Genomic DNA, 24,347 nt, shown 5'->3' on the forward strand with positions numbered 1-24,347 from the left:
GCAAAACCACAAAGCAGTAAAGGTTAGTGCTCACCTTTTTTCTTCCTTCCCAAGGTCAGGCTTCCCACCTTTCTTTCCACCTGCAGGAAAAGCAGTCCTGGGTCGTGGCCATCCCTCCTGCAATATCCTGTCTCTGGAAAAAAGGAGGACTGGTAGAGGGTTCATTGGCAACATTACCTAATGACCTCTTTTTGGGGAGACATGGGTGATTTCACTGAGGGCATTAAAAATCACGTTACTAAAAAGAAGTAAATTGAATATGTTGCTGAAAAAGCTCATCTGAGCTCTCTGGAAATGAAGGGGAAGACGGCAGTGTTCGAAAGATGGGAATGAAGGAAATAGGGCTGAAAATAATTGCACACAAATCAGCTTTTTGGGAGGGTGTTTAACAGTCTGCCTCGGTTGCACATCTCTAAGGCGAAATCACAAAGAAAATCACACTTTTTCTTTAGTTTTGTGTGAACTTTGAGTTTAAACCCAGAGGTTCCTGAGCTGTGGTGGCTTCAGAGCCACTCCTAGTCCTTCAGAGAAAAGGGAGCTGCCTCTGCCCATGGTGGTGCCAAGCTGGAAATAAGTTTGGGGACTTAAGACAGCAAACCCAAAATTCACTATACATTCTCTGATGGAGTTTTTTTTTTTTAACTTACAGATGACAGATCAACAGTTCTGCTCACTGATGCTGACTTTGGAGAGACATCCAAGCAGAAGTCCCTGACTGTCACCCACACAGTCCATTACCAGTCCGTGTCACAAGCCACAGGACCACTGGTGGATGTTTCTGATGCCCGGCCAGGAACAAGTAAGCACATGAGAAAACGGGTTTTTCTAGAGAGGAGAAAGCCATAAAAAATTTAATACTATGCTCCTGCACATCCTTCTGTCTGAGAGTTGAGAGAAATCTGTTTAGGCCAGCAGAGAACTTTTCTTAAACAATTGCACTGAGAGGTTCAATAAGGTAAAAATTGCATGTGCATCTGAAATGTAGGTGTCATTTGAAATAATTCATACCTGGCTTTCATTAAACCAAAAGCATGCTGGATTTTAATTTCCTGAATTTATTGGGTAAATTAGCCTAATGGCTTTTAGTGTCTAATATAATTTTTTTTCCTCTGTGATCGATCTTTATTGTGTTTCAAAATACATCTTTCCTCCCTACCTCTCCATCAGGCAAGAAATACATTACTCATTATCACTTTTTTTTAAAAAAAAAAAAAGTTTTATTTCTGGTTTTAGTTATTTTGCTAAATTACTTTTCCCAGATATATTCATGCTGAGTTATTCTTATAGTGATTAAAATACTATCATAAGTTAATATACTGATGCAATCCATTCTGCTCCTTCATCTCACGAATATGTTCCATATCTATGTAAATGGAGAAAAAAATATTAGATTGAAGGATTACTTATGAGTTAGGACTTTTACATAAGTGGAGTTCACAGCAGTGTGCAGTTGCTAAAATCACTTGGATTATTTCTATCCCCTGATCATTTTTGAATCTGTTTATTTGGTGAGTTTGGTGAACATAAATACTGACAGTTCAGTTACTAGAAAGCAGATTGTTTGAAAAATCTTCATCTCATCCCCATTTCTGCCCCAGTCTTTATAAAAAAAAATAGCTGTTCTAGTCCTGGCCTCACTGCTTTTGTACCTCTGTCAGCTTTAAGATGTGGTCAGTCATTTCTTGAGGACTAGACAAGTACCACAGCACTAATATTAGTACCACATTTTTCCTCTATGGACAGTCATGGCCTTTGAATTAGAAGAGTCAATGTACAATTTTTGTTTTCCTCCTGGGACCGCTCTTGTCTCACTCCTCTAGTTCATGTTCGTGCTGGCTGGCCTGATCACGAAGAGCAAAAACACCACGATATCATTTTTATCATGCTGGCAGATCAAGATTGTCTGACTGAACACTGTTTTCCAGACCTGCCTTTTCTAATAAGGAAAGAGGCACCACCCCAAAATCCCATGCCTGTATCAAACCACAACACTTTGTAGCCCCAGCAACTTCTTACCTAATGCCTTTATTGTGTGAAATTGTGTCCTTCATTCCACTGCAGCCAGGGAGAGGATTCTTTCAAATCAAACATGGGTTTAACTCCTTTGTAGGAGTATGATCTCTGTCCAGCCCTGCTTTGGAAATAAAAATCCACCATCACCTTTATTGTGCAGTAAAGATCTGACTGCAGAAGGGCTGGATCAAAGAATTCCAGAGAGTTCCCTGGATAGCAGACACCAAGACAGCTTTGACAGAGGCTGAGCTCTGAGGTTTTGTCCAGACCCACACCTTTCTCTGAGAGAGGAGAGCAGTGCCCAGCTGGGTGTCTCAGAGGTTATGGATCCTCCCACCTGAGCACACTCACACTCACTGGGTGGCAAATATTCCCTTACAGCACTTTTTAAGTTGTTCTCTTGTTCTTATTTATTTATTTATACCAGAGATGCTCTGTGACCCTTTGCCTTGCTCACCTCAGCTCTCTGCAGCTCTGTCTCAGCATGTGACAGCAGAGCTGGGGCACCAGATGGGAGCTGCTTTCCATCACACTGCAGCTCTGGAACTTGCTGTGTCTGTGCTGCAGAGCCTTGCACAGGCACAGCACAGCTGGGGCAGAGCTGCTGCTCAGCACATGCTCAGCAGGACGAGGACTGACCTCCTGCGTGCTGGCAGGAGGCTCTCCCAGCTCCTTCAGGCTGCTGACAAAATCCCATGGGATCAGAGAACAGCTGAGGTTTGAAGGGACATCTGGATATATTGGTTAGTCCAGCCCCTCTGCTCATCTAGGGCTGGTTGCCCAGGGCCATACCCGGATGACTTTTGGATGTCTCCAAGGATGGAAGTTCCACCACCTGTCACGGCAACCTGTGCTGGTGCTTGGTCACCCTCACAGGAAAGTGGTTCCTGGTTTGCAGAGGGAAGCTCCCATGTTTCACCCTGTGAAATGTCTCTGGTCCTCTCACTGGGCACCACTGACAAGATCCTGGCTCTGTCCTCTTTGTACTTTCCCTTCAGGTATTTTATATACAGTGATGAGATTCCCCCCCGATCCTTCTCTTCCCCAGACCAAGCAGCCCCAGCCCCATGCCAGCACTTGTCCCACCAGCACTCTCCTTCTTTTCTTCATGTTTTCCCTCAGAGCAAGCACAAGGTTCACTTCTGGCCACTCCACAGCCACGTGCCAAAGTCCCACAGCTGGTGGGTGCAGTGGTTTATAAAACCAGCAGGCTGGGAACATCATGCCAGGAGTATTTTTGGATGTTATCCACGTGAGGCAGCTCTGGGCTGCACTATCAGGAGGATCAATTATCAATTATCTAATTTTTCCACTGCTGTAGGGGAAGATGAGAAATAGGACAAGGATCAGACCATAGCTGGTATTTGTAAATAAATACCTTGTTTCTTTGAAGCAGCAGAATACAAATTCTCCCTGGGAATGCTTAGGCAGAATCAGTGCTCAGAGTCATTATCTGGGTATTGGATTTTTTTTTTTTAATTGCTTCTGCTAAAGTCTCTTACCTCAAAGACTGACAACTTCACCATTTGAATGTTAAAGAACATTTAAATAGCTTTGAATTTTTCATTTCTAATACCCTTTCTCTCTATTGTCAGCTATATCCTTTCAGAAGCTTCGAGGAGAAATCCTTCAGTGCTGATGTAGTCACTCTCTGTTTGCCACATAGTGATTTTTTTCTCTTGCACTTGCTTTGTTAGACTCACTTTTACAGAAGAACAATTTATTAATAAAATTAAGGAGGTCAATTTTGGCACATAGTTTGCTGTTACTCTCTTGGTCACCCTAGGATAATAAAAAAATAGAACATTGCTGACCTTAAACAAGTAGCAGATTATTTTTAAACTTTAAGAAATTGTATTAATTTACTAATTGCTTTAAAGCAGTCAAAGCTTTATGAACCCATTCCTGTAACTCTGATGGCACTATTACAACTTATATTTTATGTCTTGGCCACTTGTGGAAATAAAATTGGGAATCTGTAGCTGATCAATACTGTAATATAGTAATAGTGTGTCCAGAATAGCAAATTATATCACCACATTTCTGAGAACATCTTTTTAGAAACTGAGAGCAGGTATTGTGAGGTACTTCTGGGGGCATATCTGTGCTGACAATTTACCTTACACTTCACTTGAGATGTGGTGTGAAATCCCTCACCAAATCTACTTGCCTTGTGCTCTTTCACATCCCAAAATGGTTTTAGTACTGGAGAGAACCACTTGTGTCAGAGTAAAAGGATAATGAATGTGTCAGTGGAAGACTGATGGGGCTCCCAGCTCTCCATTGCACCTTCTTTAAAATGTAGAGTTTCATTAGAAAGAGGGTATTTCAAAAAAGCATTAGCAGTTAGGTAATGATGAGCACTTTCACTGTTCATTTCACACAAAACCCCCCTAGAGAAAGTTTTGGGTTTGGTTTTTTATTAACCAACATCATTTCAGTGGCTATCCCCTTCTGGAAGGGGGAAGCGAAGGGCCAAGTGACAAAAAAAGGCAAATAAATGAGTAGATGATTAAGCAGAAGAAAAGTCTCAAATATGATAAAGGTTAAAAAAGAAGAGAGGTATAATACCATTCACAGGTATTCCTGATAAAAGTGAATCCAGGCTTACTCTGGCCTCCTTCTCCTCCTCAGAAGGAACTGCCTTCTGTCTATCCTGATTTTAGGGGAAAAGCGTTCATCAAATGTGTGTTAGAGCTAAAAAGTAGTAGGTGTGACTGGTCTTCCACTTTGAAAACCAGTATGAATGTTTCTGTTCTCTGGATAAGAAGACTTCACTGTCTTCTGACAGTGAAGCATCTGACTTCACTCACATCCATTAATTTACAGGCTGGAATTCTCATCTCTTCATTAATTCATCCTCTGAAATTTGTAGACTCCCCAGGTTGCCTCCATAGGGTAACTGGTGAGCAGGGACAGCCCCAGGGAAGGGCTGGAGCTGTGCCAGGGCAGGCTCAGCTTGGAGCTCAGCACAAGGTTCTTCCCCCAGAGGGTGGTTGGCACTGCCCAGGCTCCCCAGGGCAGTGGGCACGGCCCCAAGGCTGCCAGAGCTCCAGGAGCGTTTGGATGATGCTCTCAAGGACAGGGGGGAGTGTTGGGGTGTCCTGGGCAGGGCCAGGGGTTGCACTTGGATGACCCTTCCCGCTCAGGATATTCTAGGATTCTACAGCTCCGACAGGGCTTGTTTCCTTACCAAGCCCCTGTGTGTTACCCCCCCACAGATCCCACCACGAGGAGGAGCGCCAAAACCGGGCCCACCGCTCGCAACCGCTACGCCAGCCAGTGGACCCTCAACAGACCTCACCCCACCATATCAGCTCACACCCTCACCACGGACTGGAGGCTGCCCACCCCCAGGCCAGCGGGATCAGTGGACAAGGAGAGCGACAGCTACAGCGTCAGCCCCTCGCAGGACACAGGTACGGGGCTCTCCCCAGGGACAACGGGCACAGCAGCAGCTGCAGGAACGTCCTTGCCTCCTGCACGTGCTTCGTTTGGTGCTTGGGTGTCATTATTCTTGCCCTGCTGGGCTGGTTTTTTCTCTGCAGGGTATTTATAAGGGGTGCCACGAAGTGCTTGTGGTGCTAATGATAACAAATGTTGCGCCCCTGGTTCCTCACGCACGTACTGGAGTTCTTCGAAAGGTGATTTTTCCTGTAGCTTCCTGGAGGAGAAGGAAAAAGTACAGGGAATTTGCTGCCTGAAATGGCACTGACTAGGAAGGGGCAGTTTTAGCAACCAGGAATGTCCCTGAGTCACACATGAAATGGTTTGCAGGTTTGAGCTACATTCACATTAGCATTTTTGGGTTTGCATTCATGTAATATGTTCACAGGGTTTATTTTAAGTGGGGGAAAAAAAAAAGAGAGGGAAAATTCTGGAAGGAGAGTCTAATTCCAGATCCATTCACAGCACTGAGTTCTGCAGGATCTAGCTCTGATTTTCCTGGGAAACAGCATAGGGTTTATTCCTCTGGGTGATAAGTGGGGAGACACTGAATACATGTTCTGCCTGCAGTCTTCATCTCTTCTTGCTGCCTTCACATTATAAATGCAACTGTAACTGAAAAATAAGCTTTATCCTCTGCCCTGCACTGAACAAGTGACAAAAAAGGCAAAGAAATGCGTAAATGATTAAGCAAAAGAATAGTCTCAAAACATATATAATAAAGGTTAAATAAGGAGAGAGATAAAATAGTGTTCCAGAAATTGTATTAATTAAGGTATTAATTAATTATTCTTGATAAAAGTGAATCCAGGCTAAATCTGGCCTCCTCCTCCTCAGAAGGGATTGCCTCCATGTCTATCCTGACTTTAGGGGAAAAGTGTTCATCAAATGTGTGTTAGAGATAAAAATGTGTGTTAGAGATGATTTTGTAAACAGACTTCAAAATCCATATCTTAGCGTGGCTACACTCCTACTCTGTGTCTACCTTTGAGCACAGTCATTCATGTAATGGATAGCAAGCTTTAGGTCTTGCTGAGGAAGGGTTTTCTTGTGCCAAAATGCAGCTCTATTATGCCACTTGTTTCTGGGAAAAGAACAGGGTTGGTTTAATCTAAATTTTCAAATAAACATACGTAGCCAAATTATGTGTTCAAGAATCAGTTGAGCTAATGGGCACATTTGATCCCTTTTCCAATATGGAATTCAGATTCAAGCTGCAGGTCCTGAGCTTCACAGACCAAACTTTCACTTTTATGATCTTTGCACGACCATCATATTTACAGACACTGCTCTGTGGCACTGGGCAACTGCTGCCTTCTGGGAGTTTCCAGCTGACCAGAAATTTGGAAAGACGTTCCCGTGGTCTGATTTACAAATCAAATGTGAAAAACGGAATGATGTTTCCTGTGGGTGGAAAGGGAAAAAAAAAAAAAAAAAAGCCCTGTTAAGTTCTGGTCAACTCAAAATCTTAAGCAAGTTACTGCATATTGTAGAAGTACTTGTCATTTTAAATAATGTATGGCCCTATTTACAAGTGGCAGGAGTGTTGTTCTTTGTGCACGACGAAAACTGATGCAGGCACGCAATAAAAAAGATAAAGATTTGCAATAACGACACTCTTGCCTCTGGCTGCTACAGGAGGCCCATTTTTATGAATTAGCTATTACACTGTGCCTGCTTATTGAACATCTCCAACAATGTCTGAAATTGCACAGATCTTGTGATGAAACGCGGCTTCTGCCCAAGGAACTTTTAGAAGTCCTCTGCTCTTCCAGCCCACTGGAGTAGAAGAGCGATGGGAGCAACAGCCCAGTGATTTGTCCCCGCAGAAATGAGCCCTGCTCTTCCAGAATGCTTTTTAAAGTATCAGTGGCCATTTACATCTTCAGTAATGGTGTTGTTTAAGAGATATTGGTATTCTCAGAAACTCATCAGCAGAAAAGAACAGCTTGTAGGTCATAATGACCTGTGTGTCAAATATGAATCCCCCATTAGCTTCAGGAGCATTGAGGAAAGGCATTGAGTGACTGCAGGCTGCACTTACCAAGTATTGCTTTTTTGAAGACCTTTGTTCCCAATGAAATGAGTTGGTGTTTTACCTACTGTCTAGGGAGACAATATCTGAGACATACTGCCTTTATATTTGACCTTTGTTCTCAGGACTTTCTTAAAAAATGTATGTATAGATACAAAATGGAAAACGGGACCAAAAAAAATCTGTCCTTTCTCATCTAGACATCACCTCATCAATACACTTCTGAGATGCATTAAAAAGTTAATGTAAAGAACATGTTCCTTATTTTGCAAAATCTGGGCTGTGGGTTTGAAGCATTTTTGAGGCATTTAGGTTTCAGAGAAACGGATTTTTTGGTTAAAAAAAAAAAGTAACATTTTTAATTTGCCAAAGGTTGTTTCTTCTAAAACACTAATTTAATGTTAAGCCACATGACGCTGCTCACAGAATAAGACTACTGTCAAATGAGTGACTGAACTAACACTGGTGCAGGCATTTCTAGTGAAGCAGATTCTTTTAGACTGCCCTGATAAACCTGCATTTTGTTCTGAAACACCACCGTGCTCAGAGCCTTCCTCCCGGGAAGGACAGGCCAGCTGTTTCCTTTCTCCCACTGTTTGTATTCCCGCCACTCCAGATCGGGCGAGGAGCAGCATGGTCTCCACGGAAAGTGCCTCCTCAACGTACGAAGAGCTGGCCAGGGCGTACGAGCACGCCAAGATGGAAGAGCAGCTGAGACACGCCAAGTTCACCATCACAGAGTGCTTCATATCAGACACCTCCTCGGAGCAGCTCACGGCAGGGACTAACGACTACACCGACAGCCTCACCTCCAGCACGCCGTCGGAGTCGGGGATCTGCAGGTTCACAGCGTCCCCCCCCAAGCCTCAGGATGGAGGGAGGGTGATGAACATGGCAGTTCCAAAGGCACATCGGCCAGGTGAGGCTTTGGAGGTCGCATTTGGGGTCCTTGATGGGGGAGAGTTCTGCCTCGTGTCCGGGCTGGGCAGCAGGAAGAGGGTTTGTCTCAACGGGAGGCTTTCCGTTCCCAGCAGGAAAGAAAATCCACAGTATATCCTGTAACTGCATACAGAGATAACTGGTTTTGTCCCAGTTAATATAACATTTGAGCACGTTCTCCCATCTACAGAAAACATGGAAATTTAGGAACAGAAAGAAGCTGTCTGATCCATCAAATCCACTCCTCTACACTTGCAGCCATCAGGCAGTTGACCCTTCTGGGATAAATAAGACCATATGTGGGTACATCTGCCCATCTCCAGCTCAAACCACCCACTGATAAAACGTGTCTCCCTGCAGTGCTTCGTGCTGGAGAGCAAAGCTCACTGTCATAGCAGTTCATAAAGACAGATTGTAGAAGTTGTTGTACCATCCCTTCTGCTTTGTAGCTTGTCACATGTGTAATAACCCTTCGGTGATGTTCTGGAGCTGTTACACTCTCTCTTTGATATCACCTAATATCAAACAAGGACTATCTAAAAGGGGGGGAATAAAAAATGGAGGAAATTAATAGCTCAAGGAATATGGAGCCTTCTACCTTCAGACAAATTGAAACCCACTCCAACTTCCCACTGACTGAAGGTGCCTGAGGGACATCCATGTATTGGACTCAACCAAATTTCCCTTTCACAAAAATTCTGGTTTCAAGGGATCCCCCAGTGCCCAACAGCGTAGGGAGATTATTTGTGATACTCTGAGATCAAACACTTCATAAAATCTTCTCAGAAGATTTATCAGTCTTTGTTACAGGATCCATGAAGTGACACTGTGGAGAGGGATTCAAATGGGGAAAAAGCATAATTGTGTTTGTGGGCTTTCTGAAAAAAATGATTTGGTTTATTTTATTTTATGTTATGTCATGTTATTTTATATTTCGTTTCCTTTTATCTTATTTTATTTTGTACATTTGCCAGTGTGGATGGGGCTACTTATATACACAGACAGTAATCAGTAGTGGCCACCTGTGTAAAATAAGAGTAATGATGAGCTATGTATGGCCTTTTTCTAATTATTCACCATAAATGGAAAAGCAGTGAACGCAGAGGAATGGGAGGAAGACAGTGGTATCACCTGACACTGAAAAGAAAGCATAAAGGATTTGGCCAAGAAAAAGCTCAAAGAAAAACGTGGGAAGAAAAAGACCAAGCAGAAGGCAGAAAGTTATAATACTCAGGGCAGGAAATTAGTGTGTCACCCAGATAGATAAGAGGGAAACTAAGTAGGAAATAAAATAGTGAGAGAAATTGCTGATTTCTGTGTAGTCAGAGTAGAACCACAAACCCAGGAGCTGTAGAAATAGATAAAGATAAAAATACTTTTCATTTCTAACTCGAAAGAAGGAAGATAAATATTTATCCCTGCTCTGCTAAAGGGAAGCATCTGCATTCACAGCTAAGTCAAAATTGCAGCTCTTTCCTTCCAGTCAGTCAACAAATATTTTTTATCATTTCTTTAGCAAATATCTCTTCTTTTCATGTTCCAAATAGATTATTTATGCATATTTAGTATTTGGAAGTATTCTAATATATTCCATATAAAGATGATTTTCTTGAGGGCAGATAACACCAAAACTTGGTCCCTGTGCTTGAGTTAAAAACTTCCAGGTTTGGAACATCCTTAGAGCCCCTCTAGTGATTTCCAGACTTGTAGTCATATTTAGCTCTGTTAGTTTTAATGGCTTTCTTTTTTTTACCTACTTTTCTTGATTACCTTTAGCTTTCCTTTGCAGTAAGGAATTGAAATGTATTATAAAATTAATAATTAGCTTCATTACTTTGGAAAAAAATTTGAGTGTTCCAGTGGAGCAGCTTGAATGTTGGCCCATAAATATTGACTAATACATTATTAAAGGTCACTTTATGAAGGACTTTACACAAAACATATGGACTGAAAGGATTTTCAGTAGTAGCAGACAGACCAATATTTTAGTGTTCAAATCAACAAGGAACAACTTACTGGGCATCATTTTTCTTTCACCCACCACTTCAGAAATTCTCCAGGGGTAATTAGTAATTCAAATACAGTTAATCAAAGTAATTCTCCATTTGAGAATACGCAGAGGAAATAAAAAAAACTTAAGGTATTTAGATTCAGTAGATTACAACATTTGACATAAAACTGCTTCAGCCCACCTTTATTCTTCCTTGAAGAAAGTCTTTTCTTTCAAGATAACTTCTACCTGTTTTCATGGTGCTTTGCTTTTCTTCTCAGCCAACTCAATCCTTCTTGGACAATGTCACTTCCAATTACTTCTTCCTCTTCCTTCCTAATCTCTGGTCTCGCTTTTCAAACTCTTCCTACTGCAGCTTGTGGCTGCAGTAAAGCTCAAGGGTTTGCAATAAGTAACGTTTGCTTTTCCAAATTATCTCCCAGCACTTATAAGACACTCTCAGAAAGACTGTTAGAAAAAGTTATGTTGATAAATGGGACATTTGGAAACTAATTTGCCCCATGGCAAAGCTGCAGCTTTACACGAGAAAAGGAAGGGAATTTACTGGTGAAGACTTTATAAAGCAGCTTTCAATCCACCTCATTATCTGCTCCTCTGTCCCATAATTCATCAGCTTCTCCATGGGGATCTTACAGGAGACAGTGTCAAAAGCCTTTCTGAAGTCACAGTAGACAATATTTACTGATTTCCACTCATCTCCCAGGCCAACCATTTCACTGTACAAGGTTATCATGTTGGTCGAGCGTGACTTCCCCTTGCTGAATCCATGCTGATTCTTTGTTCTGCATGTGCCTAAAAATGATTTCCAGGATTAACTACTCCATCCCTTTCCCAGGGGTGGAGATAAGGCTGAGTGGCTCGTTGGTTCCTGCATCCTCTCTCTTGTCCTTCTTGAAGGCAGGAGTGACATTTGATTTCTTCCAGTCTTCAGGCACTTCTCCCAACCACCATAATCGATCAAAGATTGTTGAGAGTGACCTCACAAATATATCTGCCAGTTCCCTCAGCACTTGTAGGTGGATTCCATCCAGGTCCATGGATCTACATAGATCCAGTTTGCTGAAGTATTCCTTGACATGATCCTTGTTCACCAAGGGTAAGTTTTTCTTGCTCCAGACTCTTCCACATTTTCCCTGGCCTTCCTGCTGTCACTCACAATGACAATATATATCCTTACAGAAGACTTTCCTGTTGTCTTTGACTTCCCTGACCAGATTCAACTTCAGTGAGGCCTCGACTTTCCTAACCACATTCCTGCATGTTTGGACAGTATCTTTGTGTTCTCTCTGGGTTATTTGTGCCTGTTTCCACCCTCTTGGGTGCTCCCTCTTTGTGCCTGAGTTTTGCCAGGTGATCCTTGTTCATCCGTGCAAGCCTCCTGGCATTTTTGTGCTCACTGAGCTCGGAGGAGGTGATCCTTGAACATCAACCAGCTCTCCTAGACATGAGGCTACTTCTGGTTGGCTGTACAAGCACCTTCAGATGTTTCCATGGAAGTGTCCAAGGCCAGGTTGGACGGGGCTTGGAGCAACCTGGGCTGGTGGAAGGTGTCCCTGCCCAAAGCAAGGGGTTGGAACTGGATGATCTTTAGGTCCCTTCCAACCCAAACCGTTCTGTGATTCTATGAATCACAGTCAAGTGTCCAGGAGGCACCTTAAGGGGGAAAATGGAAGCAGTAAAGACATCACGGCAGTGTTTCAAACCTGTGGGATTAATCAGATCCTTTAGAAAAGTGGGTCTTCTCAACCTCTGTGCAGTGTGAATATTCTGCATGGTATAAAAATGATGGCAGTATGTTATTATTGCATCTTTCTCTGCATCAAAACTCCCTGAAGTTTGGGGTTGGAATGACTCTTCTCCTCCTCACAGCTGTCACCAAAGAGAAGTCTGGTTAGAAAGATCAGCTCCTCAAGGAACAGGAATATGGAACAATCATCCCAACAGATATAGTAGGTCCTTCCAGAGCAAAACTGAGGCAGTTTTCACATCAATATTCATAAATTTCAACAATTGTTACCCAAAGTTTATCTGAGAAGTTGACAAATGAGCTGGTCCTTCATCCTTTAAAGAGGGACAGAAATTTGAAAGAAATGCACTCTCTTCCTACCTCCCACTGTGCCATCAAAGAGTCTGTAAAGTAAAAAAAGAGAAGATAATTGTGGAGGTTCGAAGAGTTTTATCGTAATGTCTCTTTTTCTTCTGCTTTAAAAATAATAACCACAAATTGAGTTATCACAACAATTATTCTTAACTGCAATAAACATTGCAGTAGCACTTTATTAAAAATAGATTCCCATTATTATCATTTTAAATCTCAGTAATAGCTTCAGCCAAGAAGCCTGTTGGGTTTTTTTCTTCTCTTTCCTCCTAATTATTGTGCTGGAGAAAAGAACAGCTATTAACTGGGAAATATTTTGATATTTCTGTGCTTCCCAAGTGCTATTTATGTTTTGGGTGTTTTTTTTTGTGGACGGACCTCTTATTGCTTAGTCTGGCAGTGGAGTTCGTGCTTGGAAGAAATAATATCTGACCAGTGCTCGAACAGGAAATATCTAGAAAGTTTTCATCAGGTCTCTTGCCATTTGCAGAAACCTCCTTTCCACAGGGGTCCTGCAAAACTCAGGCCCCAGTTGTGTTTTTCTCCCATGCTAATCAACAGTAAAAAGAACCTCTTCAAATATATGATATTAAGCATTAGCTTGACTTAGACCAGGTAGAAACCACTGATTTAACCTCTCCAGCTTTGCTGGAAGATCAAGTTCTTTCGGTATTTCAGATGCCCTAAATTAGGATTCTTGACCCAATTTACGAGTGTCTCACTGCTTTTATTAATCCTGTTGACATGAACAGCAAAGTCCTGATGTGTAGATAAGTATTAATCTACAGAATGCAAGCACTTCATTAAATAATGATTTACAGGGGTCCCTTAAAATACAGTCTGGATATCACCTGCAGTGCCTGACTGTTGTTTTAAACACCCAAGTCATGAAACAAATCTTCTTTTCCAGCATTCCAGTCCCTACAGATACAAAAAGCTGCTTAGCACAATAAGAGAAATAAGAGCCATGCAGTAATAGAAAGCACAGTGTTTTTCCAATGTCAGCCCTGTAACCTGAGATGTGAACTCTTTTCCACTGACCTACGAGTTCAGGGGTGCAGGAGTGATTTCCCTCTTCTATTTGATGCAGGCAAGTGTGCCCCAGTGATTGGAGTGTATTTAGAGACTTGCTTTCTATTGGAAAGCTGCTGACAGAGCTCTACAGGCTGAGGCTGTAACTGAATCCGATACAAATCCTGCCACTGGGGATTCACCAAAGGCTGGGACTCTTCCCAGCTCACCTTTAGCCTCCTTTTCCCATGCCTATTATATTATCCTGCATTGACTGAAAGTGCAGTTCCACAGTTCCACAATTTCCAGATCCAAAACTGAGGAATCAATGTTTGACCTGCTTTTTTTGTCCAGAAATCCTGCAGTAAAGCATGTAAAGGCTAAGATATGGATTGTTTTCTTTTTTAGTTTTACACTTGCACTGCTTTCAAATACAATACAATGGTTTTTTCCATATATATATATCTATAATAGAAAATATACAAATATAATAAAAGTATATGTGTATATACGCACTATATTTAACATGTACATAGAACAAAGGAATCACCATCCTGACTCAACAAAGGGAGGCCAAGGTCCAGTTCAGACAGAAGTACTTAAGGAGGCAAATCAAAATAGGCAGGTGCAAAAAGCAAACAGCAAGACAGGCAGAATAGTTGTTAAGTGGAGAAAAAAAAACACCTTCTTGCCTACATTTTTAACTGTAGTAAACACTCTTAATGTGCATGTTAACTTTTATGTGTACTTACATACGTTTATGTGACATATTTTGAATTTACTCCCCTGGATGAGCACCTCTAATGCTTCCATATTAAATTCTCCTGTGCCTGGAACACCTTCTTTTTATTTTCTGCTGCACTGCTGGAAAACTGGGAACATGTCACAAAGAGACAGACTGTGCCATTTGCAGCTTATCACAGAAATGGCACATCAGTGATGAGAGGAAATTGTCTTTATCTTGTCTCAGGTTTTATTTCTGTGGAGTATCAGGAGCTTTTTCTCCTTCAGCTGAGAAAAGCTCAATGTTCTGCAGGGATGAAAACCATTTAATTCTCCATTTAATTTGACATGACTAAACGCTTGAAATCGTTGGCTTGCATTTGTATTCTGGTGTGTTTACAGGTGGGAAGGTTCACACTGCAAGCTTTTTAACCTTGCCAGTGCAAGAAAAATGAGCTTAAAAAGGTTCAGATCAAAAGTTAAAATATCATTAGGTCACAAAAGGAAAACTATATCGATGTGAATCTTGAGTTTAAATAGGTTTTTTGGTTAAATATACAAAGCAATTGTAACGTGGAAGTTCCAATTTAGGTAGCATACAAGATGTCTGCAAGCTAAATTCAAGTCATTGATGGCACTTGGAACAAGTTGCCCAGAGAAGTTGTGGATTCCCCATCCCTGGAAATGTTCAAGAACAGGGCTTGGAGCAACCAGCTCTAGTGGAATTTTGTTTGTTTGTTTGTTTGTTTTGCTTTGTGATAGACTAAAAGCTGCATGTTAAGGGAAACCCCCTCACAGGAATGCCCATTTCCTATCTTTTGATTGCTAACAAAACCTTTCCTCTTAAAAGTGATATTTTTTCAAAATCTGAATTTAATTTAGTTTTATTAAAGCTGATTATTTGCTTTGTGTTTCTTTATATACATATATATAAGCTGCATTTATTGTTGAAGTAGACTACCCTTGTTTTCTGTAGCTTTGGAGGCATTTGATTGAACTGTCAGTTAGTGGAGAGTTTTCTGCCTAAAGCAAGGATTACATTTATCAGTATTTTTCAGCTACTTTCATGTCCTTACAGTCATAACTTCAGTGTTACATTTCTAAAACTACCAGCAAATGTCCCAAATCGAACCAAAGACGCTGCGTCTGCTTCAATCAAACACCAGATTTTCAGAGCAGTCCAGTTAAGAGTCTCAGTCCTATAAAAAACCAGATTTTTGCCTGCTTGGGCCATTTTAATTTTGAAAATGTCAAACAATTTCACCCTCACAGTGTTGAGACACAGTGTGTGTGATTTCTGTGGGGGCTTTCAGGCAGCCCAAGGTAACCAGCAGCGGTTGTTTCCTGCAGACACGAACCAATCTAGCCTTGCTTTAAGGTCCTTGTAGTCATTTACAGCCGTTCCTGATTTAAGTGGCTTCAGGCTCTGCTCATTTCCCCTGTGACAACAGGGCCTGAATGTAATCTGAGATCTACAGGAGAACTGAGACTGTGACATCTGAAAACATAAAGCAAATCTCGCCTGCACGAAAGGTCACGCTCGTGCTATTTTTTGAAATTAAAGTAGGAAATCATATCGCCAGAGAAACCAACTTTTGTTGTAGCAGTACATTCTTCACCTGACTGTAGTGATGGTCTTCTTGCCATCCATGAAAGGGCTTCTTTACAGGCTGGCCTTTAAAGCCCAGCAGGTGTGTTTCAGTATTGCTCACCTTTTTGTGTCAGCATCCTTAATTTAAATGTGAGAAGTTTCTGGTTCCGGTGGATTAATTAACAAAAATGCCAGGATGCACTTCGTCAGCATCACTCAGGTGACTCAAACTGATGGACACGTGGAGATCCAGTGGCACCAATTCATCCATTAATTCAGCAGAGCAGAAGGGCAGTGCTGATATTGGTTTCCTTGTTGTAGCCTGACCTCCCTGTGCCTGTTAGGAGAGTCTTTTGCTTATCTGTGTCCTTGGCATGCCCAAGTTCATCCCTGAATTCATGGGTATGGCCAGAGCCTGTTGAGGTCAACAGAGTTCTGATTTCATAAATAGTGCTTCAAACTCCTCACCTCTCCATCCTCTCTGCTGAAATCCAGCCTCTTAACTGGAATTAATCCCAGGAACAAGCCCGTGAGGGATGCCAGTTTCCATGGAGCCGCGATCGATTTAACCCTCGCCTGAAGTGCTGTATAATTGAACAGTTTCTGTTCGCTGCATCCAGGAGCAGCAAATGAGTTTTAAAACTCCAGCTTTGCTAACCAGGGTCACCTGAGCCAGGGCTCCAGCACAGTTTTCCTGAGTTTTCCCAGCCAGTGGGCAGGAGAGTGCTGTCTCAGAGCATCCTTAAAAATGCATGAGGCCGCTTGCGTGACAAGGCCGAGGCGGAAAAGCAGCGCTCGCGGACTTCGCTTTTATATCATCATTTCATTATTTATTGACAAATTTGCTGACTTTAGCTCTGGAGCGTGTATTGATTCACACAGCGAGGCCCCTTTTACGTGTTTTTATAACTTGGACATCACATTAAATCGAAAGAGGAGGGCATCAGTCCTGCAGGTGCCCCAGCCGTGTGAGGCTGAGCATCTGCGTGGCAGATCCATAGGGCCTAAATCTATCTGACCCCTGGAATTCATCGATTTTTCCTTCCTTACACAGCTCAGTGGCAGAGAGGCCCTTTAAAAATAGTCACTTCTCCTTGAAGTTACTTCTGAAAGGTACAAAGCATCTGACAGATCTTCTGAAAGTGCAGCACTGAATTAGAGACCAAAGTGCTGCTGAGAGAAATCCAAACCAAAAACGTGCTTCAGTTCCTGTTCCGTCGAACCTTTCAGGAACAGGCAACAAAGTGATAATCAAGTCTCCTGCCATTCAGTCAGACAGATGCACAGACTGTTATGTTGAGGTAGTTCAGCTCTATATCCTCAGCTGAACTACAGCAGTCGTGCTTTTGCTTTAAGACACTTTGATCAAAGACTTTTTCTTGGAATCGGAAGGTTTAACTCTAAATGACAAAATGAATCACCTTTAAAAAAAGTTCCAGCATTAGTTGGAATCCTCATTTTCAGTCACTTAAACCTAATCTCCAAGTAAGTATAAATCAATTTATAGTCTTGCTGAAATCAATATAGCCACTGATTTATAGCAGTGGCAAATTTGGCTCCTGAACTACAGTTTTACTGATATCCTGGTGTTTCTTAAGAGATAACTCCAAGGATTGCAGTCAACAGCAACTGTTGGGTTTATTTTTTTCTGTGAAACACAGCTGGTGTTTTGAATATTTGTATGAAAATGCGACTTTTAGCAGACTGCAACGTGCAACATTTAACTAGGTGTTATGGATCTTCAAATTATCTGTGGAGGTGCAGTTTTCCCGGAGAAAAATGCCAGTTATAAAGCCCCCGCAGGGATGATGGGGAATTCTGATTTCTCCATCTAGAAATGGGAAAACTGGCTATTTTTCCTAACACTTTTCACCTGTTTCCATATTTAGATGATGACAACTATAAACAGCATAAAGGTGGGGTGTTTTGCTGTCTGCAGAAACACAGTGAGAAGCCCAGGAGATGTGATGGTGTGACAGGGCCGTGAAGGGCAGGTTGGCAGCTAGAATGAATCCAGACACCTCGCCGGCCTTGTCCAAGAGCAATCCATTCAGTCAGTTTAAAAGTGTCCCCCAGATGCTGAGCACTTCAATCATTTTTCTTGGGCAGCTGAGCAGAGGTTGAAGCTACTCTGGGGAAGGGAAGACCCTGTGCCTGCTCTGGCAGCAGCTTTTTCACTAATGAGAAAGCTCTGCCCTGCCCTCTCCCCTGTTCCTTTTCCCTTCTGCTGCTCGGCTGCTCCTAAGACTGTAATTTAAGGGAGCACTCAGACCTATTCGCCATTTATTCTGGATCACCTCAGAGAATCATTAAATCCACTTTTTTGTCTTGAAAAAGTGGGCTCAGAAGGAGTCTGTGAGCTTCTGAATGTGCTAATAATGGTGTGTTCCTGTTGACTGAGAGTGAGCTGAGTTTCCCATTCATTTGCCCTGTCAGTAATTTGCACGTGGAAAATTTCCCCTCCATTTCCATTACTGATCAATACTGGCCTTAGAGAGTGGAGCACTGTCATTCAAAGCATCCTTTTTGCTGTTCACTTACAGCAGCATTTGCCAGGAAATGATAATTAGCAAGCAAAAAGCATTGGGGAAGCAGTTCCACATTGAACAGATCCCAACATCAGCCGAGCAAGGAGGTGCAGGACTGATCCTCTTTACCATTCCTTACTTGGCTGAGCAGGACACAGGATCAAAGTAACCAGATAATTGGCTTTATTGCTCATTAAGTGTATTTATACCTGGTGTTGCAGTGTGCTGGGAGCCTGCAGGGCTGACTCTCAGCCCGTTGGTGTGGGAATGGTTGTGGCGCAGTGCGGAACGCCCTGCCGGATCAGTGCAGGATACACGGACAGGAGATGGACAGAGAGGGAGCACCAGCAGGTTTCAAACACTGACAGCAGCAATTGTAAGGAATGTTATTGTGCTGCTATCAGTCTGGCTGCAGATCAAGCTGCTGCTGTCCAAGAAAGCTTTGCCTGCTCACTTTTAATGGCGTGTCAGGTTTTGATGTGACGAACACCTCCGAACATCACTTATGCTCTTTTTTTTTCATCAAACCTCTCACCTTGCCCTTGCAAACCCTCTTCTCTTTCTCTGCTTCTGATGCAAGTTTTTCTTATAGGCAGCCTTCGTGCTGAAGAACAGCCTGTGAGCAGCAGCAAAGGCTTCACTGCTTTAGTAACTGTGCGAGTGAGCTGGAAAAACCCACATAATTTTTTAATCCCCATAAACCAGGACTTAAAGCTGTTTGTCAGCAGCTCTGTCTCCTTTGCTTCCTTTCAAAGGAAAACACAGTATCCCACCAGTGCTTCCCCTTCCAAACTCAGGGCAAGCCAAGAGATTCCCAACGTAGTGGCATTCCAGCTTCACCAGCACCTGAACACCCCCAGCACTGCACAAGGTCATGCTCAGGTCTCAAATTCACAAAACTCCATCAGCACCTCCCCTGTGCCAACAGAGCTGTATGGATTCGACTCTGGCATGATTTTTGATCCCATGGGATCATTCCAAGGGGGATGTATAAGAGTTTTTTTTTACCAACTGCCTATTGAAGTAAGATGTGTGAAAGCCCGACTCAACCTGTCTCATTCCTACCTTTGTTAAATAGAATATCCTGTCATAGTCACCAGCCCTACTTTACAAAATTCTGAAAAACAACACTTCAAACAGCCCAGAATTTCCTTCACATGGCAACCAAAACTTGAAAACCATCAGGCTGTGCTGGAGTGTTGTGAAGACAAATTGCTTTTGCTTTAGTGGAGGTTATGATTCACGAGAAAATGCACAGAGCTATCATGTAAAAGCTTGGTAAGAGCCTCTTTTTTGCAGTCTGTGATGATCTGTGTATTGAAAATAGCACAAATCCTTAGATTTTTTTTTTTCCTGGAGCAGATGAAAGAAAAAAAATATACAAGCTCTCTGGCATTTGAAAGAGGAATGAGGTAAATCTTTTGGGAGAAAAGAGTTTTAGTTCTGCAGACAAGACAGATATCTTGAAGAAAATCCAAGAAAAGTTGAGCAGTGATATTTTTCCCTCCATGTAGCCTGTCAAATTGATCCCAACCTTGCCCATGCCTGAAGCTGACCTCTAGAGTAAGGCTAAAAATATCTCTTGTTTTTTGCAAAACTTGTTTTATATCAGCTTAGCTGTACTGAAATAAAGGGAAGTGTTTATTGCCCAATGCTGCATTAACTCAGAAAATACTCCCTTTTTGGTAGAATATGTTGCTTATGGTAAATATCATCGTAAGTTATTTTTAGCCTTTGTTTACAAATATTTATTTGAGCCAATAGTTTCTTAAATGTACTATACTAAATAATTCATTAGAGGGTTGGCACTCAGAAAAAAACAGACTGAGGTAGCTCTGCCTTAAATTGCTGCATTCATATTTCACTGGATGTTTATTATTTCTCTACAAACTCAGAGTTCTAATACAGCAAATTTCCCTTTTTAAAAGTCTCAGAATCACAGAAAGGTTGAGCTTGGAAGGGACCTCGGGAGATCATCCAGTCCAAACCCCATTTTTTTTCTTAAAATGCATCAGAAAACCATAGTTTTAGAATGTCTTTTGTACTAATTAAGCCAAAAGTGCATGAATTATTAAACATGCTCGTTTGCAGTGCTCATGCACTTGAAAGGTTTGCTTTCATTACTAATAAGGCACACACACAGCTGAAAAAAGGTAATTAGAGCATCAAAGGCAATGAACCATCCTGAAACTTCGTAATGCTTTCCCTTAAAAAACCCCCACCATTCAGCTGAATAGCAAGAAACCAAAAAAAAAAAAAAAAGAAGTCTCCACTGTTGTGTCCAGAGGATAAGAACCAAGGTCTTTCCAAGCAGCTCCAGAGGTACAGCAAGAAGCTTTTATTCTGCTCAAAAGTACCTTCAACATTGATGCCGGAATGGCAAAAGTGAACCCCTGCGGTTATGTTTCAAAGACTGTGTTTTCAAGTCAGAAACCCATTAGTTCTTATAAATCAAAGATCTTTTTTTTTTTTTTTTTTGTTATCCTGTGAGGCCGTTTCAATCCAAGCAGAGAAGAAAAAGTCCCATTCTCAAAATTTCTCTTTTCTGCTGATTTTAATAATGTGCTTTGTTTTACGAGCGGTTGCAGGGAGAGATGCTTCTCGCGGATAAGAAGGAGCAGTGGGCACTTTTTATGATGGGGAAATGTGCACATCACGTCAAATAATGAGGGCTCTGTGTAAGCCACTTGCTTTGAGCACCCAGCTTTGGAGAGCAAGTCACACTCTGTGGCTTCTCATTACTGCAATCCTGTTGGAACTTCGCCCCCAGACATTCAGAAAATTACGGCGAAATGACTGCATACTGTTTACACAGATTATTGACTGTGCTTTCTTATGTAGATTGAAGGAGGGGGTAAAAAAAAAAAAAAGTCTTTTTTTTACATAGCCTGGAGCTCCTAAATACACATGAGAAATGTCTAGACGGCAGCTTGAAAACGAACCTCCATCTCTGCAAGCTTCAACGCTCATATTTTATAGTCCACTCAAAGCCGTCGCTCTGAAGGACTGGGAATGTGTAAGACACGGGAGCAGCTCTCCAAGGTATCCACAGGGAACTGCCAATGAGCCGTGCTCCGGCTGCTGCTCCGCTCCAGCTCCTTCCTGGAGAGTCAACCGGAAAGCAGAACACGCAGCAGGAAGAGGGAACGGGTGTGAAAGGACATGGCAGGTGTTAACAAGGCAGTGGGTGTTGTGCTGCCTGGCAGCAACTCGTCAAAAACGGTGTTGGGGCGACAGACTGCTTTGGGAAAGGGCTGACTGTTGTGGGAAATAGGATCATGGAATGGGTTGGGTTGGAAGGGACATTAAAGATCATCCAGTTCCACCCCCTGCCATGGACAGGGACACCTTCCACTAGCCCAGGTTGCTCCAAGCCCCGTCCAACCTGGCCTTGGACACTTCCAGGGATGGAGCAGCCACAGCTTCTCTGGGCAACCTGTGCCAGGGCATCACCACCCTCACAGGCAAGGATATCTTACTAAAATCTAATCTAACACTACCCTCTTTCAGTTTAAACCCATTACTCCTTATCCTGTCACTCCATGTTCTTGTGAAAAGTCCCTCTCCAGCTCTCTTGTAGCCCCCTTGAGGCACTGGAACAGCTTTTGAGGTTTCCCCAGAGCCTTCTCTTCTCCAGAACACCCCCAGCACTCCCATCCTGCCTCCAGGACCAGATTCAACTTAGGAAATTTGTCCTCTTCTTCATGGGCTGAGGGATCCCTATTTAGCATGGGATTGCTGAGCCCAGCAGTCTCTGAGCATCCCTGACAAGGGGGAAGGTATTCCTTTGGCACTATAATTAGTCACAAAGTTTTCACACTGCTATTGCCGTGTCAGAGGTGCATTTTGCCGCCCACCTTCTCAGGGACCTGCCAGTGAAAACCCACACCTGAGGCAGCCAAAACAAGGCCCTCGACAACTTTGTCAGTGGGCAGAGACAGGTCCATGGGGCAGCATCACTCACTCCTACACTCCTGCCTCTCTCTGGGGAGGAGCGGGGAGGAACAGGGCTCCTTATTTAGGATACCGGGATGCTGCCCAAGATACAGCCCCAGGGAGCAAGTGATAGGAGCATTTCTCACCCAGGCTGTCTCCTCCCTGCAGCCCACAGGGAATGGTCTTGGGAGCAAACTGCATTTTGGAAGGACTTGGGCTAAAAGGCAATGCAGAAGCGAGGAACTGAGAAGCAGTGTGGGTGACCACAGGACGGGGATCTGGGTTCCAAGGGGACAGGGTGGGTTTTGGGCAGCACAGATGTACCTACAGTTCAATGGCTGTGAGTAAGTGGAGTGATTTGGTGCCTCTCTGCACCTGCCTGGCCATGTGTCCATGTCCTGCTGCACTTCACCCCAGCAGCAGGTACGTTGCTGTCGCAGCTGAAATCAGTCTCACATGCACAACGTGTTTGGCACGAAAGGAAATGTAGGAGAATAAGGTAAATAAAGCCCATTGAAGTTAACACAATTCACTTTTCCAGTGGCAATCAGTGGGCTTATAAGTATAAACCTCCCTCTCTTTCCAACCCTGCCTAAATGTTGCCAAGGTGCGTGTCAGCCTAATCTTGAGATACTCACATCTTACTCCACGGGGGTTAAAAAATGTGTGCCGTGTGTCTGTGTTGGAGATGGAGCCAGAATAAAGCATATGGTGTCAGACAGTGCTTGGGGATTTCTGTAGGAATAAACAGGGATTCTGTCCAAATGTAACTTCTCAGCAATTCTCTGCCTGTGACCTGAAATTAGGGATCGAGCAGATGTTGTTGGTCTTTTAGGTAAGACTTGCAGTGCCTTGACTTCTGTGAGAAAGCAAAGGACCTGTTTTATTTTAGGTCATGGGACAGCTTTTACCCGGGTTAGGAAAAATGCAGCTGTTATGCACTGTTTTGTTATGAAGAAATGCTTTCCTGCTCTATTGTTTATGCCACTGGCACAGGTCAGCCTTAATTTACAGCTGCTGTAAATAGCTCATGCAGGCTCAGGTGCCAAGAGTCTCAGACTTTAAACATTCAGGATGCATCCCATCTGTAGATGAGACTGTGGGTTTGATGTCTGCACCGAAAAAAGAGAAGCTACACACCTGCAGAGGTCTGCAAAGAAGGGGGAATACTCTTCTTGAATGCTCCTGTAACTGCTTTTTTTTTTTTTCATACATACGTGAGGTTATACCATCAAATATTTTTAGAAGGGAATGTCATTATGTGCCTGATTACCTCTCATTTCCTTGAAGGAACATCATGAATACCTAACAGGCCCAGGAATTGGGGGAAATAACAAATAAGAGGTTTTCTTGACAATACAGAACAGAAAGAAAGGCTGCTGCAGGAGCTCGGGTGCCCCAGTGCATTTTGCTGCCACAAAAACAGCAGCACATTGGTGGTCACAGTGGTAAAAAATCATTAGTGATTTAAACCCAAGTGATGATGGTCAGCGGTTAAATGTGGGTATATTCAGGACAAGAATGTTTCTGATTATTCAGCAACCCCTTTAAGACTATAGCCTTAACACTCTCACATCCATTTGAAACATCTGAGTCATTCCACTCAAGATTGGGGGCCAATAATTGGAATTATGAAGGTTTCCATTTAAAATAGAAAATAAGAAATGGAAAATAAGAAATTGAAACATACTGAGCCTCCATGAAAAGGAAAATGGCCTTTTCTTTTAGGATTTTGAGGAAAAAAAAACTTCCTGGTCTTTTCAGTTTTATCTTCTTCCCGCCTTGAGTGCACGTAAAGCATGTCGCACTCCTCGCTGTTGTCATTCTATCCTGGAAACAAATATTAATAGTGAATTCTTATGGATGTGCCCAAAAGGATTGTGTTGATGCACGATTCTGGATGATCCTAGCGTAGTGAAAGGCTGAAAATCAACATGCCAATCATAAATGCTGCAGTTGGATTGATCACAGATCCTCCACTTTGGTTGGCTCCCCTCACCAAACGAGCAAAAACC

General features: G+C 42.7%; 1 protein-coding gene across 1 annotated transcript in view; it reads left to right on the forward strand.

Annotated features, from left to right (window-relative positions):
* Window positions 1-24,347, forward strand: part of DSCAM (DS cell adhesion molecule) — a 442,603-nt gene that overhangs the window by 417,219 nt on the left and 1,037 nt on the right. Inside the window, 3 exon segments of the mRNA XM_050332764.1 lie at window positions 650-799; window positions 5,235-5,432; window positions 8,112-8,414. Coding sequence (XP_050188721.1) covers window positions 650-799; window positions 5,235-5,432; window positions 8,112-8,414 — 651 coding nt within the window.

The sequence above is a fragment of the Myiozetetes cayanensis genome, unplaced genomic scaffold, assembly GCF_022539395.1.
Source record: "Myiozetetes cayanensis isolate MyiCay16 unplaced genomic scaffold, myiCay2020 scf5-8, whole genome shotgun sequence".
In the NCBI taxonomy this organism is placed as follows: domain Eukaryota; kingdom Metazoa; phylum Chordata; class Aves; order Passeriformes; family Tyrannidae; genus Myiozetetes; species Myiozetetes cayanensis.